Raw genomic sequence first — 18,334 nt, 5'->3', positions numbered from 1 at the left:
ACATGAGTTTGTAGGATAGCTGCACGTGAAAATTACATTGATATTTTATAAATAACATGTGTTTGTCATGAATGGAAAACAGAATGAACACACCGATAAGAAATCAAAACGGACCTTTTCAGCCCTAGGGCCAATTTTTGGGCCGCCCAGCCTGGTTCTCTGAACTCGAGCAAAGCTGAGTCACAGAACATGCTCCCCCTGCTGATATGAGTAGCACTGGAGCAATGCACCCATTGCACATTTGCACTGGAGTCGCGAGGGCGTTGCAGGGAGAGAGGGAATTGTTTATTTTCGTAGTTAGCACTTTAGCATTGTTTACCAGTCAGTATATTGCGACCATGTTTGTCTTGTTTCGCCACTGGCACAATTGAGAAACATCAAAGAGTCGCATCATATCTCATAATTAGAAGTTAGTCAAGTAACGTTATTGGCTCGAACTTCGATTCAAAGAACACTGGTTTTGTTGTCGGCTAGCAAGCTAACTAGTTCAACGATAATACCATTTTAGGTTTGCTACGAGAAAGTATTAGCATGTAAAAAAAAATGGTAATTTAGCTACACTGACTATTAGCTACAACTTAACCACACGGGCACGTAATTTTTTTATTTTAAGCGAGCCTACTACTGTAGCTAGCTAGCTAGCGTACTATCCTGTTACATATGTAAACGTTAACCATAGCTAGTTAGCTGGGTATTTGCGTTAGCTAACGTTAAAACGAGGGATTTTATGTAAAATAGTTAGCTTTTGTAAGTAATATTTTTGTTACTAACTAGCTAAGATTGTGTAGGAAAGTAGCTAGCTAAGTTTGAGGTGCTAACGTTTTCTTGCTAGCTAACTAAACATGATGGCATTATTCATTTGCTGCCAGTCAATGCTTCTGTGCATTGATAGTACGGTAACGTAGTGCTCTAACGTTATTTTCTTGCTCCCTCACTGCAGTCTGTCCTGTACACCCCACCTGTACAGTGAAGGGAACACATTCCATTCTAACCCTGGCAAAAGGTTTCAGAAAATGTGTTTTTGACTCATTGATCTGGAGGGAGGACTGAACTGGAAGCCTTAAGATTGAACTCCAAGTAATAGAGACTGTGGAACGGTGAGCAAGATGTCGATCACAAACACCCCCACAAGCAATGACGCTTGTCTGAACATCGTGCACAGCCTGATGTGCCACAGACAGGGTGGAGAGAGCGAGACCTTCGCCAAGCGAGCCATTGAGAGCCTTGTTAAGAAACTGAAGGAGAAGAAAGATGAGCTAGATTCTTTAATCACAGCAATCACCACCAACGGAGCTCACCCCAGCAAGTGTGCCACCATACAGCGCACGCTGGATGGACGCCTGCAGGTAATGGGATAGCTTGGTCATTCATTAGGTCATCCCGTAGTAAAACATTTTGCAACTTAAAATGAAAAAGAGCATTTCTTATTGGACAAGTTCTGATCGTCCCTCCCTGTTTCAGTCCCTTTGGTGCCTAATGAATTCCACCTTGGTGATAGAGAGGAGATATTACACTTGCATTACAGGACTGCTGTACTATGTTCATAACTCTTGTCTTCTCATCTCTGCTCTCAGGTTGCGGGGCGTAAAGGCTTCCCCCATGTGATCTATGCAAGACTGTGGCGGTGGCCTGACCTGCACAAAAATGAACTGAAGCATGTGAAATACTGCCAGTTTGCTTTTGACCTCAAAGCTGACAACGTGTGTGTTAACCCGTACCACTATGAGAGGGTGGTATCACCAGGGATTGGTGAGTGGGATTTATTTTCTCCTCTTCTTGAATACTGTTGTTCAGCCCCTCTGACTTTTCCTTTGAATTCTAAGTTGGATCTCATTTGTGTCCTTCTACTTCTCTTCACAGACCTTTCAGGACTGACTCTTTCAAGCTCAGGTAAGGGAGGCTCTCGCTCTGTACTAGTAATTTGCAGTTCACAATGGAGGATTAAAGTGAAGTTCCCCAAAACCTCGACCCTCTCACCCTACCTGACCTACCAGGCACACTCATGGTCAAAGATGAGTATGAATTTGAGAACCAGCCATCTCACTCTGGCGCGGACGGCCACCATCAGACCATCCAGCACCAACTCTCCAGACCAGGGGGTCCTCAGGATTTGTTCAGCAGCCCAGCCCTGTTCCCTCCCCCCGAGGGCAGCAGCTCAGCCTCCACCTCTGCCTTCTCCAGCCTCGCTGCTGGAGCTTCAAGTGAGACGCTGTCTTGTAGTTCATTACTCCCTTTAAATGTAAAGTTTCATTTTGTGGTGAATACGCTTCTGACATAAATACAGGACACAGTGGATCCCTCATACCCCAAGTCAAGGTCATGCTGAGAAGTTTTTCAGATGTGTCATTCCTGATCACTTTTGTTTGTGTGTGTGTCTGTATCGTGGTGTATGTATGTGTGTTTCTGTTTGGCTGTGTGTGCGTATGTTTTCCATACCCACCCACCCTGGCCCGTCCTGCTTCTGTCCCTATAGCCCAATCCAGTAGCCTTCTGTCAGGGAGCCATATCAGTGAAGGTCTGCGGCAGCTATCCTCAGGGCCAGGCCCAGCACAGGGACAGAGCTCACAGCAGAACGGCTATCCCCTGGCACAGAGCGCCACATACCATCACAGTAAGCACCCACACTCAGCCCTCCAAATTTAATACAATACCAGATACAATACTTTTCTTTAATGAATCCGACAGGAAGGATATACTGCTTCCCTGAGACCAGGCCCAAATTCCCGTCATTCTTGTGAAGAAAAGACGGAAATACAGGGGGCGGAGGTCGGGGTGCCTTGTGAGAATTTGTTGGCGAGTGGGTAAACTGCCTTTACCATCCGTTCTATTGGCCAACGTGCAATCACTGGAAAATAAACTGGATGATCTACGATTGAGCTTATCCTACCAATGGAACATGAAAAACTGTAATATCTTATGTTTCACCAAGTCGTGGCTGAACGACGACATGGCTAATATAGAGCTGGCTGGGTTTTCCGTGCATCGGCAAGACAGAGCAGCCACGTCTGGTAAGACAAGGGGTGGGGGGGTCTATTTGCCAATAACAGCTGGTGCGTGATGTCTAATATTAAAGAAGCCTTTGAGGTATTGCTCGCCTGAGGAATTGTACCTCATGATAAGCTGTAGACCACACTTATCTACCAAAAGTTTTCATCTACATTATTCATAGCTGTCTATTTACCACCACAAACCGATACTGGCACTAAGACCGCACTCAACGAGCTGTATAAGGCCATAAGTAAACAAGAAAATGCGCCGGGGACTTTAATGCAGGCAAACTTAAATCTGTTTTACCTAATTTCTACCAGCATGTCAAATGTGCAACCAGAGGAAAATAAACTACAACACCTTTACTTCACACACAGAGATGCATAAAAAGCTCTCCCTCACCCTCGTCGGACGTGGCAAGACTTGCAAAATATTACGGATCACAAAGGGAGACCCAGCCGCGAGCTGCCCAGCGAAGCAAGCCTACCAGATTAGCTAAATGCCTTTTTATGCTCGCTTCAGAGGTAAGCATGCATGAGAGCACCAGCTGTTCCGGACGACTGTGTGGTAATGCACTCTGTAGTCGATGTGAGCAAGACCTTTAAACAGGTCAACATTCACAAGGCCGTGGGGCCAGATGGATTACCAGGACGTGTACACAGAGCATGTGCGGACCAACTGGCAAGTGTCTTCACTGACATTTTCAACCTCTTCCTGACCGAGTCTGTAATACCTACATGTTTCAAGCAGACCACCATAGTATAGTCCCTGTCTGTTCCCAAGAAAGTGAAGGTAACCTGCCTAAATAACTAATGCCCTGTAGCACTCACGTCGGTAGCCATGAAGTGCTTTGAAAGGCTGGTCATGGCTCACATCAACACAATCATACCGGAAACCCTAGACCCACTCCAATTTGCATACTGCCCCAACAGATCCACAGATGACGCAATCTCCATCGCACTCCACATAGCCCTTTCCCAATTGGACAAATGGAACACCAATGTGAGAATGTTGTTTATTGACTACAGCTCAGCATTCAACACCATAGTGCCCACAAAGCCCATCACTAAGCTAATGATCCTGGGACTAAACACCTCCCTCTGAAACTCGATCATGGACTTCCTGACGGGCTGCCCCCAGGTGGTAAGGGTAGGTGGCAATGCCTGCCACGCTGATCCTCAACACCGGGGCCCCTCCTGTACTCCCTGTTCACCCACGACTGCGTGGACAAGCACGACTCCAACGGCATCATTAAGTTCGCTGACGACACAACAGTTGGTGGAAAAATATATTGGCCATGTAGCACACCCCCTCGTGTCTTATTGCTTAAATTAAATATGTCACGATGTGTATATGGGGCATCACTTGTTTTAACGATGCATTGTTCCTACAACGGCCGAAGATGTAATGTGCATTCCCCAAAACACTATGCAGAGAACGTTCTTTAAGTGCGTTGTTAGATACTTATAGGATAGAAAATCCTCACTGCTCTCGGATCAGCTTTATTCATTAAAATCTTACCTTTTAACATTATAATTACTTCACAATAATGACGGATCAGTTTCTAGAGTGCTATCACCTATGGCTGTAAATGTCAAGGCGGCTTATTATGCAAGGCTACCCAACAAATATATTGAGGCAAAAAATTTGACAGTAGCCTATTGGCACAATAGTACTCAATTGATTGAACATGAAATTGATTGAAATATATATATATATATATATATTATAGGCCCATGTAGCCTAAATATATTTTAATGCAGTCATCTCGGTTTTCATTTGAAGCATCTTGTCATCCTTCACTTTTTTTGTAACCATTGTAAAGACTTTGGTGACTTTGTAGTCAACCCTGTTCAGAAATTATCAGCCTTCAGACAGACAAACCTCTTGATTCTATGTTTAGCGGAGATTTTTATCTAACGAAGCACTTACCTGGTCTACGAGTGGTCTGAGGCAGTCGATAAATAACAAGTGCAGCTTTAGTTAAGCTGGTTTGGGGAAACACCACAGAGATTTAATGATGCCCCTACTAAGGTTCTAATGATGAACTTAGCCATAAGATGTTTTTGGGAAACCGAGCCCAGAGGTGCGTTCAGTTTGCTTGAATGTTTACTATGTTGCGGAACGGTTTGTACTGAATGACACGATTCCCCAAACCGTTCTTGTACGTTCTACAACAGACTTTGAGATATGTTTGCTCCCGTTTGGTGGGCGTGGCTTGAGGCAATAAGTGATGTATGTAAAGGGCAGTGGCCACGCTGACAGCGTTCCACAACCCAACCCCTCCCAGTTTTTCAACTGGTCATTCAGTACAACACCGTTTCCATTCAATTGAATGTGCCAGAACGTAAACAAGTACTGAAAGCAGCCCTGGTCCATCTAAATGTCTGGGGGTTCTGGCTATATGATTGGATAGAGCACACATCTGAGCACAGTCAGCACAGCTGCTTCTCTCGTGTTAGTGTGCACTGAGCAAGTGGGCATGATCATAATCCATACCCCCAACCCTCCAGTAAGTCGTGACGCACTGACTTACAAAACTCAGTACGAGACTGACTTTGTACGAGACTAAATTTAGGACCAAAATGAGGATATTTCCACTTTGTAGTCAATTTTGACAGAAATGTGTGTTTCTGACTCATATTGATGCCACATAGGCCATTTAAAACCAGAGAAGTTGATTCTAAGGGCAAGTTGACCTTTAAAGGGAGTGGGCACCTGCATTCATCAGCCTAAATATAACTCTCACTGCCTGTGCTATTAGCAATTACAGAAATGACCTGCACTTACAAGCAACCATTACAGGTAGCACTCTCATTCATCCGCCCTCCATATACCATAACAGCCCTCATATTTCCTCCCTGCTGCTTTTCACAGTAACCCTATTAACTTCTCAGAACCTGGATGTTCTCAACATTTTTCTTCTCTCAAAAAAGCTTTTCAGCGTTACCACATTGCATCTCCAGCGGGTTCATTCCTCCTCGGTCAGTTATAGAATTCCTCTCACCCCTGTGACTGTAACCCATGTATGTGTCGAGTGTGATTTGTGAGTTGTGTTTAGTTCAAAGCTAGGTCTTTTCTTGCTATATTGATGGTCTGACGCAACGTGTGATTGTTCTGCTTTCAGGTGCCACCTCAGGCTGGCTGAGAAATGGGAACTTCTCTCCCCCAGTGCCTCATCACCAGAATGGGCACCTGCAGCACCACCAACCCATGCCCAACACCCCACACTACTGTGAGTGGCTGTGTTGGCCCCCTCTCTGGGTATACAGCTAGTGGTGCTGCTGCCAACATCTGAGCCTAACATATGTTAGCTTTGCACACCTGGATTGTACAAATCTATGGCACAAAGCAACAAGCTAACATTGAATTCATGTAACAAAGATTATGGTCTTGTGAAATGAAAGAGCTATTTTCCAGAAATTATGTGAATTTGTACTTATGCCATTCAACATACATTTTTTGTTCATTTAGCATGAGCAGTACAAACAGCACCATTCTCTGGATTGTTGTCTTATTTACCTGCCATTCTCTTCCAGGGCTCTCGCACAATAAGATTGCATTCCAGCCCCCCATCTCCAATCACCCTGGTGAGTCTGTGTGCAAGGTTCTGTGTCCCCACCAGAGTATGTGTCCCCATCTGATCCGGCATGAGGTGTGAAATACAGGGCCTTCAGAAAGTATTCACACCCCTTGACGTATTCCACATTTTGCGGCGTTACAGCCTACATATAAAATTGATTACATTTAGATGTTTGTCACTGGCCTACCCACAACACCCCATAATGTCATAGTGAATTATGGTTTTACATCTTTTTTAAAACAAATTAAATAACAAATGAAAAGCTGAAATGTCTTGAGTTGATAAGTATTCAACTCTTTTTTTATGGCAAGCTTAAAGTTCAGGTGTACAAATGTACATAATAAGTTGCATGGACTCACTCTGTGTGCAGTAGTGTTTAACATGATTTTTTAAATGGCTACCTAATCTCTACCCCACACACATACAATTATTTGTAAGGTCCCTCAGTCGAGCAGTGAATTTCAAGCACAACCACAAAGACCAGGGAGGTTTTCCAATGGTTTGCAAAGAAGGGAACCTATTGGTAGATGGGTAAAAAAGAAGCAGACATTGAATATCCCTTTGAGCAGGGTGCAGTTATTAATTACATTTTGTATGGTGTCAATAAACCTAGTTACTACAAAGATACAAGCGCCCTTCCTAACTCAGTTGCCGGAGAGGAAGGAAACCGCTCAAGGATTTAACCATGAGGCCAATGGTGATTTTGAAACAGTTTGAGTTTCATGATTGTGATAGGAGATAACTGAGGATGGATCAACAACATTGTAGTTATTTCGCAATGCTAACATATGACAGTGAAAAGAAGAAAGCCTGTACAGAATAAAAATATTCTAAAAGATGCATCCTGTTTGCGACAAGGCACTAAAGTAATACTGCAAAAAATGTGGCAAAGAATTGTAATTATTTGTCCTCAATACAAGGCATTATATTTGGGGCAAACACAACACATCACTTAGTACCACTCTTCATATTTTCAAGCATGGTGGTGGCTGCATTATGTTATGGGTATGCTTGTCATTGGCAAGGACTATACACGGGAGTTGTTGCTTACAAAGACGACATTGAATGTAGCCTAGTTACAAATTTGACTTGAATCGGCTTGGAAATCTATGGCAAGACTTGAAAATGGCTGTCTAGTAATAATCAACAACCAACTTGATAGAGCTTGAAGAATTTTTTTTGAAGAATAATGGGCAAATATTGTACAATCCAGGTGTGCAAAGCTCTTTGAGTTACCCAGAAAGACTTACAGCTGCCGAAGGTGATTCTAACATGTATTGACTCAGGGGGTTGAATACTTATCTAATGAAGATTAAGTGTTTTTATTTTCCATACATAAAAAATATAAATAAAATTCTACTTTGACATTTAGAGTATTTTATGTAAATCTTTGACAAAAAAAGACAATTAAATCCATTTCAATCTTACTTCGTAACACAACACAATATGGACAATAATCAAGGGGTATGAATACTTTCTGAAGGCACTGTAGAGGGTATAGAGACCGAGACCAATTGATGCTGGTTCTTTTGTTCTGTTCCAGCCCCTGACTACTGGTGTTCCATTGCCTACTTTGAAATGGATGTTCAGGCTGGGGAGACGTTCAAGGTTCCGGCCAGCTGCTCCACGGTGACTGTGGACGGGTACGTGGATCCCTCAGGAGGGGACCGCTTCTGCCTGGGTCAGCTCTGCAACGTCCACAGGACAGAGGCAATCGAGAGAGCCAGGTACTCTACCATAGAAAAAGGAAGGATTTCATGTCTTTGCGAAATTAAATGGCTAAGCAGAGTGCCTGCCACTCCCTTCAGTTTATATCATTCATATTTTTGGAAGAGTATTGGTGTACCATAGCAATATAAAGTATTTTTTTAGGCAGATAAATAAAAAATCTTGTCATACTGTCTCTCTGTTTGCGTCTCTTCTTCCCTCCTTCCTGGCTCTATAGACTTCACATTGGTAAAGGGGTGCAGCTGGAGTGTAAAGGGGAAGGGGACGTGTGGGTGCATTGCCTTAGCGATCATGCAGTGTTTGTGCAGAGTTATTACTTGGACAGGGAGGCAGGACGTGCCCCTGGAGATGCAGTGCACAAGATCTACCCCAGCGCCTACATCAAGGTGAGATATTATATTTTTATTGTATTCCATTGAGCTTTTATTTTGTACTATTTTTATTATTTGAATTACTTCTATTCTTATTTTTGTCGCGTAGTTGAGAGGGGTACCTGCAAGTGAACATGTCATTGTACTGTATACACACTATGCGTATTCTGTGCATATGACAAATAGATTTGATATCACAGCCCACAGACTCACTGCTGAGGAATGGCACCCCTAAGTAAACAAGGACATGTTTTTGATCTGTATGTATTATTTACATGCATTGTGTCTCAGTGGTTATTTGACAGCTTGGTAAGGTTGATTGTTCTCAAAACTGGTTAAAATCCTTACGTTTTAGACCGTTGAACCTTTGGATGAGCACAGTTATTCGAAAATCTGAACTGACTTTAGTATTAATTTTTGAGAAGATACAAATAAGGCCAGTTTTAAAAGTTAAAAAGCTCAATTTGATTATCTACGTGACATTTATTACATACAGGGATATACCATGACATTAGATGTAATAAACAACAAATGTTTGAATGTAGTTCTTATGACATGCACGCTCAGTAGCTTACATTATATTTTTTATTTTTGTCGGCCAATCGAAGCGGGACTTTATTCATTCAAAGGCTACATTTGTAGCAAGTGAATTGATGAGATATTTAATCAATGCAAGATGGAATCAAAATGACAGAATTAAAAGTTAACTAATGAGGAGGAGTAGGCCAACAGGTAGGTTGTTTAATCTGAATGGATGTTATGTGTAGACAAGGACAGGGAGAAAGCACAACAACATGTAGCACCAATTAGTCTAGCTGGCTTCTCTTATCCAGTGTTTCCCAACTCCAGTCCTCAAGTACCTTCAACAAAAGGTTTCTGTTAGGGTTATAAAAAAAATGTAGATAAGCTGTTAAATAAATATTTTGCATGCACTACAGACGGCTGTATCGGTCTGCTAATACAGGACTAGTAAAGGCCCAGTGCATTATTTTTGTATTAAAAACAGATTTTTCAGGGGAACCCCTACTTCCCGCAGCTATGGATATTTTCATCTCTATCACATGAAATCGCTTGCATGTGCGGTGCCCTTTTGACAACTGTGTTTTCCCGCTAATGCATTATGGATCAAACATTTGCGCATGGTCTAATGCCTTGTGCGCATTGCTGTGCTTAATAATGTGAAGCATAGTTTAGCAACATTTTAAGCTAAACTTTCTGATCTGTTGCATCTGACTCATTTGCTTTTTAACTTTTTTTTTTAATGTAACCTAGGCCTACTGGTTGTATGAATTTGGCATCTATCTTCCCACAACTGTCCCAGAGTCTGTTTGGAATAGGTTATTTCTACCTCGACAAGCTGACCAATAGAATAGGTCATATCTAAAAACCAGCTTGTTAATGAATTCTGCACATCAGAATTCGGTAAGGACTGCACATTGTTGCATCCTCGACTTGCATGTTCTGTTAATATGAATTACCATAATCTACATGGGATTTCTGTCATTCTGAGCACTGTGGGTGGACACCCTAAAGGTTGCGCACCCAACGCATAAGGGTCCGTCAGACTTCTCTAATGTCCAAATTAAAATGGAAAACCTGCCCCACAGTACGCATTTTTATTATAGGTGTGGACAAGCACACCTGATTCAACTTGTCAACTAATCATCAAGCCATTTGATTAATTAAATCAGGTATGTTTGTCCGGGGCTGCGACAACCATGTGTGCTGTTGTGGGGGTACTGGAGTTGGGAAACACTGCTGTAATCGAAGCAGTCAAGACCAGCACTATCAGATGGGATGATAAATAACCTATGGTAGCTAGAAGTGCTAGCTGCGCCACCAGAGTCTCTGGGTTCGCGCCCAGGCTCTGTCGCAGCCGGCCGCAACCGGGAGGTCCGTGGGGCGACGCACAATTGGCATAGCGTCGTCCGGGTTAGGGAGGGTTTGGCCGGTAGGGATATCCTTGTCTCAGTATGTAAAAATGTAATAAAATGTATGCACTCTACTGTAAGTCGCTCTGGATAAGAGCGTCTGCTAAATGACTAAAATGTAAATGTAAATGTAGAAGTTTTCTAACTAGCATGAGTCGGCTTTGATACATTCTACATCTCTCTACTTGCCCTGCACTCCTGCGTCCCAAACACACCGGCCCCTCCCCCTGCTGCAACAGCAGAGCTCCACCGCTTCTCCCTCGTGCAGCAATAACTGCTCAGGTTAAAGAAAATAAGTACACAAAAAACCCATGTATTTCGACTATCCAGATATCAAATTTCATAATATTATTTGAATAGTGAAATTATTTCAGTTGCCCATCTCTAGTTGAACCCCTCTTTTTTTAAATTTTTTTATTTCACCTTTATTTAACCAGGTAGGCTAGTTGAGAACAAATTCTCATTTACAACGGCGACCTGGCCAAGATAAAGCAAAGCAGTGCGACACAAACAACAACACAGAGTTACACATGGAATAAACAAACAAAGTCAATAATACAATAGAAAAAGTATATATACAGTGTGTGCAAATGAGGTAGGATAAGGGAGGTAACGCAATAAATAGGCCATAGTGGTGAAATAGTTACAATATAGCAATTAAACACTGGAGTGATAGATGTGCAGAAGATGAGTGTGCAAGGAGAGATACCGGGGTGCAAAGGAGCAAAATAAATTAAATAAATAACAGTATGGGGATGAGGTAGTTGGATGGGCTATTTACAGATGGGCTATATACAGGGGCAGTGATCTGTGAGCTGCTCTGACAGGTGGCGCTTAAAGCTAGTGAGGGAGATATGAGTCTCCAGCTTCCGTGATTTTTGCAGTTCGTTCCAGTCATTGGCAGCAGAGAACTAGAAGGAAAGGCGGCTGAAGGAGGAATTGTCTTTGGGGGTGACTAGTGAAATATACCTGCTGGAGCGCGTGCTACGGGTGGGTACTGCTATGGTGACCAGTGAGCTGAGATAAGGCGGGGCTTTACCTAGCAAAGACTTATAGATGACCTGGAGCCAGTGGGTTTGGCAACGAATATGAAGCGAGGGCCAGCCAATGAGAACATACAGGTCGTGGTGGGTAGTATATGGGGCTTTGGTGACAAAACGGATGGCACTGTGATAGACTACATCCAGTTTGCTGAGTAGTGTTGGAGGCTATTTTATAAATGACATCGCCGAAGTCAAGGATCGGTAGGATAGTCAGTTTTACTCGGGTATGTTTGGCAGCATGAGTGAAGGATGCTTTGTTGCAAAATAGGAAGCCGATTCTAGATTTAATTTTGGATTGGAGATGCTTAATGTGAGTCTGGAAGGAGAGTTTAGTCTAACCAGACACCTAGGTATTTGTAGTTGTCCACAAGTCAGAACCTTCCAGAGTAGTGATGCTGGACGGGCGGGCAGGTGTGGGCAGCGATCGGTTTTAGAGCATTCATTTAGTTTTACTTGCATTTAAGAGCAGTTGGAGGCCACGGAAGGAGAGTTGTGTGGCATTGAAGCTCATTGGGGGTTAGTTAACACAGTGTCCAAAGAAGGGCCAGAAGTATACAGAATGGTGTCGTCTGCGTAGAGGTGGATCAGAGAATCACCAGCAGCAAGAGCAACATCATTGATATATACAGAGAAAAGAGTCGGCCCGAGGATTGAACCCTGTGGCACCCCCATAGAGACTGCCAGAGGTCCGGACAACAGGCCCTCCGATTTGACACACTGAACTCTGTCTGAGAAGTAGTTGGTGAACCAGGCGAGGCAGTCATTTGAGAAACCAAGGCTGTTGAGTGCCGATAAAATTGTGGTGATTGACAGAGTCGAAAGCCTTGGCCAGGTCGATGATTACAGCTGCACGGTATTGTCTCTTATCGATGGCGGTTATGATATCGTTTAGTACCTTGAGCGTGGCTGAGGTGCACCCATGACCAGCTCGGAAACCAGATTGCATAGCGGAGAAGGTAGGGTGGGATTCGAAATGGTCGGTGATCTGTTTGTTAACTTGGCTTTCGAAGACCTTAGAAAGGCAGGGTAGGATAGATATAGGTCTGTAGCAGTTTGGGTCTAGAGTGTCTCCCCCTTTTGAAGAGGGGGATGACCGCGGCAGCTTTCCAATCTTTGGGGATCTCAGACGATACGAAAGAGAGGTTGAACAGGCTAGTAATAGGGGTTGCAACAATTTCGGCGGATAATTTTAGAAAGAGAGGGTCCAGATTGTCTAGCCCGGCTGATTTGTAGGGGTCCAGATTTTGCAGCTCTTTCAGAACATCAGCTATCTGGATTTGGTTGAAGGAGAAATGGGGGAGGCTTGGGCAAGTTGCTGTGGGGGGTGCAGGGCTGTTGACCGGGGTAGGGGTAGCCAGGTGGAAAGCATGGCCAGCTGTAGAAAAATGCTTCTCAATTCTCAATTATTGCGGATTTATCGGTGGTGACAGTGTTTCCTAGCCTCAGTGCAGTGAGCAGCTGGGGGGAGGTGCTCTTATTCTCCATGGACTTTACAGTGTCCCAGAACTTTTTGGAGTTTGTGCTACAAGATGCAAATTTCTGTTTGAAAAAGCTAGTCTTTGCTTTCCTAACTGCCTGTGTATATTGGTTCCTAACTTCCCTGAAAAGTTGCATATCACAGTGGCTATTCGATGCTAATGCAGTACGCCACAGGATGTTTTTGTGCTGGTCAAGGGCAGTCAGGTCTGGAGTGAACCAAGGGCTATATCTGTTCCTGGTTCTACATTTTTTGAAAGGGGCATGCTTATTTAAGATTGTGAGGAAAGCACTTTTAAAGAATAGCCAGGCATCCTCTACTGACGGAATGAGGTCAATATCCTTCCAGGATACCCGGGCCAGGTCGATTAGAAAGGCCTGCTCGCTGAAGTGTTTTAGGGAGCGTTTGACAGTGATGAGGGGTGGTCGTTTGACCGCAGACCCATTACGGACGCAGGCAATGAGGCAATGATCGCTGAGATCCTGGTTGAAGACAGCAGAGGTGTATTTGGAGGGCAGGTTGGTTAGGATGATATCTATGAGGGTGCCCGAGTTTACGGATTTGGGGTTGTACCTGGTAGGTTCCTTGATCATTTGCGTGAGATTGAGGGCATCAAGCTTATATTGTAGGACGGCCGGGGTGTTAAGCATGTCCCAGTTTATGTCACCTAACAGCACGAGCTCTGAAGATAGATGGTGGGCAATCAATTCACATATGGTGTCCAGGGCACAGCTGGGGGCAGAGGGAGGTCTATAGCAAGCGGCAACAGTGAGAGACTTGTTTCTGGAAAGGTGGATTTTTAAAAGTAGAAGCTCACAGACCTGGATAGTAAGACAGAACTCTACAGGCTATCTCTGCAGTAGATTGCTACTCTGCCCCCTTTGGCAGTTCTACCTTGTTGGAAAATGTGTGTAGTCCCTAACCCTCCCTGTGTGCTGTGCAGGTGTTTGACCTGCGCCAGTGCCACAGGCAGATGCAGCAGCAGGCAGCCACAGCACAGGCGGCAGCCGCAGCACAGGCAGCAGCAGTGGCTGGAAACATCCCCGGGCCTGGCTCTGTAGGAGGCATCGCCCCCGCCATCAGTGAGTCTCTCTCTTCACACTATTCATCCTTTAACCTGTCTGCCAAGCAATATTTCCATCTGTCTTGTCTCCGAGCATCTCAGAACCTTACAGAAATGGCTAAATGTGTGCACTGCCTTAGACGTGTAACTCTATATAGGTAGTGAATCATTCTATCAAATATGTAGTACTACCCCCTAACTGGGCTCCCGAGTGGCGCAGCGGTCTAAGAGGCATCACTGCAGTACCTGGTTTGAATCCAGGCTGCATCACATCCGGCCGTGATTGGGCGGCGCACAATTGGCCCAGCGTCATCCGGGTTTGGCCGTCATTGTAAATAAGAATTTGTTCTTAACTGACTTGCCTAGTTAAATCAAAAAAATGTAACTATTGTTTTTAACCCCCTCCCTCCAGGTTTGTCTGCGGCGGCAGGTATAGGAGTGGACGACCTGCGCAGGCTGTGTATCCTGAGGATGAGCTTTGTGAAGGGCTGGGGGCCTGACTACCCCCGGCAGAGCATCAAAGAGACTCCGTGCTGGATTGAGATTCATCTCCACCGGGCCCTGCAGCTACTGGATGAGGTGCTGCATACCATGCCCATCGCTGACCCCCAGCCCCTGGACTGAGTTATAGAACGGCAACACTAACTCCACTTTGTTTATAACTGACAACACCACATGCTGGACTGACTGCCCATGCCGCGTAGGCTAGCCCATTTGAACGCTGTTCGGCATGAGAGAGGGGGGGTGAATTATTTCTTTTTTCTACCCACTGGCATCAAAGCCAGCCAGGGTTCCTTCTCTGAAGATACTAGCTCATGAATCTGTTTTCTACTTGCCTCAGAATCAGGATATACAGTCGTTACTCATGGATGCTTTTCATTCTGTTCTATTCATATCATCCTGTTCATTGACTGACAGACGGCCATGTCATGACACTTTATATGCTGTATTTGAGTTTCAATGCTACTTTTTTTCCAGATGGCATATAAGCTTAATTAAGCACTTTATTGGTTTGCTTTTCATGTGCTTGTTTTCAGTATGTTGTCTTGTTGTTAGTTTAGGTGTGAGGGGTAGTTTCCGCATACATTTCTAGTTTATCTTAGAATATTCAGCTTTTGTAGCGATGAGTGGGCTCTAGGCCAGATGGTGTTCACTTCACGGACTTCAATAATGTTTTCAGATGTCTCAATGTCTAGACGGGTGTTCATTTCAGTTAACATTTTTATCTCCACTTTATATTTCTGTAATCGTGACTTTGATGAATTGACTTGTGGTAACATTCCTTGGAGATATTGGAGGAAAGGAAGCCATATTGATGCCAAATGAACCCATATGAAAGGAAACAGTTCAGAGCACAGTCCTGTCAGTCAGTATTGTGAAAGTTATAAATAAATACAGGTTTTTATGACTAGATGCTGCATTATGAGAACATCAGCACTTGTGTGGGCCTGGACTACTTGTCACTTTATAATTACAAACTGTGGTATGACACAATATACCACAGGTATGACGCAAAACTACTTGTTTACTGTTCTAATTATGTTGGTAACATGTTTATAATAGCAATAAGGCACCTCAGGGAGTTGTGGTATATGGCTAATTTACCACTGCTAAGGGCAGCCCTTAGCCGTGGAATATTGGCCATATACTACTCCCCTTTGGGCCTTATTGCTTAATTATATATTTTTCTGCCTTATGACCATATGTTAGAAAATGATAAATATGTAGGCTAAGGACAGATGTGCTCCAGTGCTCGTCCTTTACCTTCATAAATTATACACCATTTTATTTCCATTAATTATGTTTGGTGTTCATTCTTTCGCTTGGTCTTAGCACACAGCTGTATCACTCCCACAGAGCAAGGTTCTCCCTGTGGTGTATAAGAGGAAACACACCAGCGATCAGTCGAGTACTTAAGCAGCAGGTGGCTGTCCTATTGCCTCTTGACAAAAATATGTAGTGTAAATTTCCAGCCGATTCGACGTGTTGCCTCACCATTGATCATACAGCAGTTGATCACCAATAGTTTTATCCGTTCATCTTCTGTGTGTCCCTTCTCTATGACAACAGTCATAACAATGACTTATTTTTAACAAGAAAAAGTTTATTAATTTAAAGACAAGCCACAAATTAAGAAAACAACACTAAGCTAGCCTGAGCTCAAGTCTGAAATATTCAGAAAACCAAACATGTCTTTAATAGTTCCTATATTTCCATCATTACGACACACTGAGGGCTCTATTCAATCTATCGCTGAAGCGTTACAGATTGCGCGATAGAACTGTAAATAGTTATTTCCGATTGAGCCGACATGCAGTGTTTACCGTGAATGCAGTCTCTGCTAACGCGGGAACATTGCCTTTAAATTGAATAGAGCCCTTGGCCTTAATGTTAATATGCCTTTATAAATATAAAAGTTCCACAGTTTCATCTTTTATGTAAAATACACAATACAAATCACCCTACACTTATTGGTTTTCTCTTGCCAATATAGTATATACTAAGACGTAACTTGAAACAAAAAGTCACATGATATGTATATATAAATACAAATACATTATCCAAAACAAGAGAAATCACAAAGTACTTTTGCCAACATATCGGATGAAATAAAACTCATCGAAAAGGAACAAAACAAATATTTAAGAGACAAATAAATATCCTTTCTTCCCATTTTGTCTATATTTACATCTTGGTTACATCTTGGGGGTGGTTCATTGAAAAGGTTTCCCTAGTATCCACTGCCTAATGCTTGCATTAGAGCGTGCTACAGTGGGCCACAACTCACTAGACCGTCAAATGGCACTTAAAATAGATCAAGAAAATATTCAAAATCAAACTGAATAAAGCCACCATACAGCAATCAGTGAATATCATACAAAAGGAAATGATAATGATGACAATGATAGTACAGTGTTGCCATTGACAAATATCCCAGTCCAGTAGTACTCCAATCTTTCTCTTAGTTTAGTGATAATGTAAATCTGTAGTTCTCTCCTAAAGCTCCATCCAACAGCAAATATGTGGAGAAAGCCCCACCCAGTGTAAACTGTCATGTTTGGTCATTGGTCAGTGACAGTTGACCAGTAGTCAGTTGGATGAGGTCAGAATTAAGAATTAAGACTGTACGATCCCTTAGGCCCATATCCTCTTCTCCATGTGAGCAGCCATTTTCACCTCTTCCATAAAGTCTGCTCTAAAGAGCCTGTGTCTGGAACCATGGAGTCAGACCAGAGACGTTAGGCCCAGCTGTCTGGGTCAAATTAAAGGCACTGGAGTCTTGTGGATCAGTGAAGCTGATGTATTCTCACCACTTCCAACTGACAGTTTGAGAATAGCTGATATGTTTTTCAGGATGTTAAGATTGTTTCCTTTTCATTTTGTTGTTGTTGTAGTTGCTGTATCAAACCTTTTACGTTAGAAATGGGCTCAATTAATCAAGGAACTAAAAAGGCCCTATTGTCTTCTAACGCCACACGTTGCCAGGAGCCGTCAGTGACGTAAGACAATGGGGAAGGCCCTATAATATTTTTTGTTCCAAACAAATAAACGTATTACTTTTTGTGAATGGTTATCTATGATTACAACATAATTTGTGTTGACAGAATTGGCTTGAGTCCAGTTTTGAAACAGGCAGGTTTGATGAGGTCGCAGAGTGAATACAGCATTTACAATCTGGCACATATTCCAAAGAAAACCAAACACAAAGTAGACGAACCAATAGATTCTAGCAGCACAAAAAGGCATGCAAGATCAAAAAAAGCACTTTCAAGATTCTAAAGCACATCTGTAAGCTGTTTGCACTCCAGGCACAAATGAATACACAATTCATCTTAACATCTTCAGTATTTTCCGGACAAAAAGGTCAATGTTCAAAGTTCAAGAGCCATCTCTAATGACATGTTAGGTGACTGTACAGTCAGGTTGAGTAAGATCTTGTAATTTCTGTGTGGTCTGAGTTTGACATGTAAACAAATGCCCAAAGCCTTCAATAATCTGTAAGCAAGGTCAATTGCCTTTTCAGTCTAAAGTGAATGCACTATCTTCAGTGAACTAGTAAAAGGCATTATCAGTAGAATGGCCCTTTCTCATAAAGTAAATCACACAAGCACAATCTGCTAAGTACCATATATATCTAAAGAAAATGTAG

The 18,334-nt window shown here is 43.1% G+C and overlaps 1 protein-coding gene across 5 annotated transcripts; it reads left to right on the top strand.

Annotated features, from left to right (window-relative positions):
• The first annotated feature begins 251 nt into the window (after positions 1-251).
• Positions 252-15,595, top strand: LOC120025700 (mothers against decapentaplegic homolog 4). 5 transcript variants are annotated; one of them, XM_038970273.1, is made up of 12 exons: positions 252-409; positions 941-1,346; positions 1,575-1,749; positions 1,861-1,890; positions 1,995-2,201; positions 2,474-2,611; positions 6,116-6,223; positions 6,528-6,578; positions 8,115-8,298; positions 8,517-8,685; positions 14,065-14,203; positions 14,597-15,595. In XM_038970273.1, exons 2-12 carry the CDS (start codon positions 1,107-1,109, stop codon positions 14,806-14,808), a joined length of 1,653 nt encoding a protein of 550 aa, XP_038826201.1. In that variant the 5' UTR covers positions 252-409; positions 941-1,106; the 3' UTR covers positions 14,809-15,595. The 5 variants fall into 5 exon arrangements, with proteins under 5 accessions (XP_038826201.1, XP_038826199.1, XP_038826200.1 ...); XM_038970271.1 differs by having other exon boundaries at positions 252-546; XM_038970272.1 differs by having other exon boundaries at positions 252-747.
• The last annotated feature ends 2,739 nt before the right edge of the window (positions 15,596-18,334 follow it).

The sequence above is a fragment of the Salvelinus namaycush genome, chromosome 31 (genome assembly GCF_016432855.1).
Source record: "Salvelinus namaycush isolate Seneca chromosome 31, SaNama_1.0, whole genome shotgun sequence".
NCBI lineage: Eukaryota > Metazoa > Chordata > Actinopteri > Salmoniformes > Salmonidae > Salvelinus > Salvelinus namaycush.
This window is presented reverse-complemented; position numbering and strand designations above follow the sequence as displayed.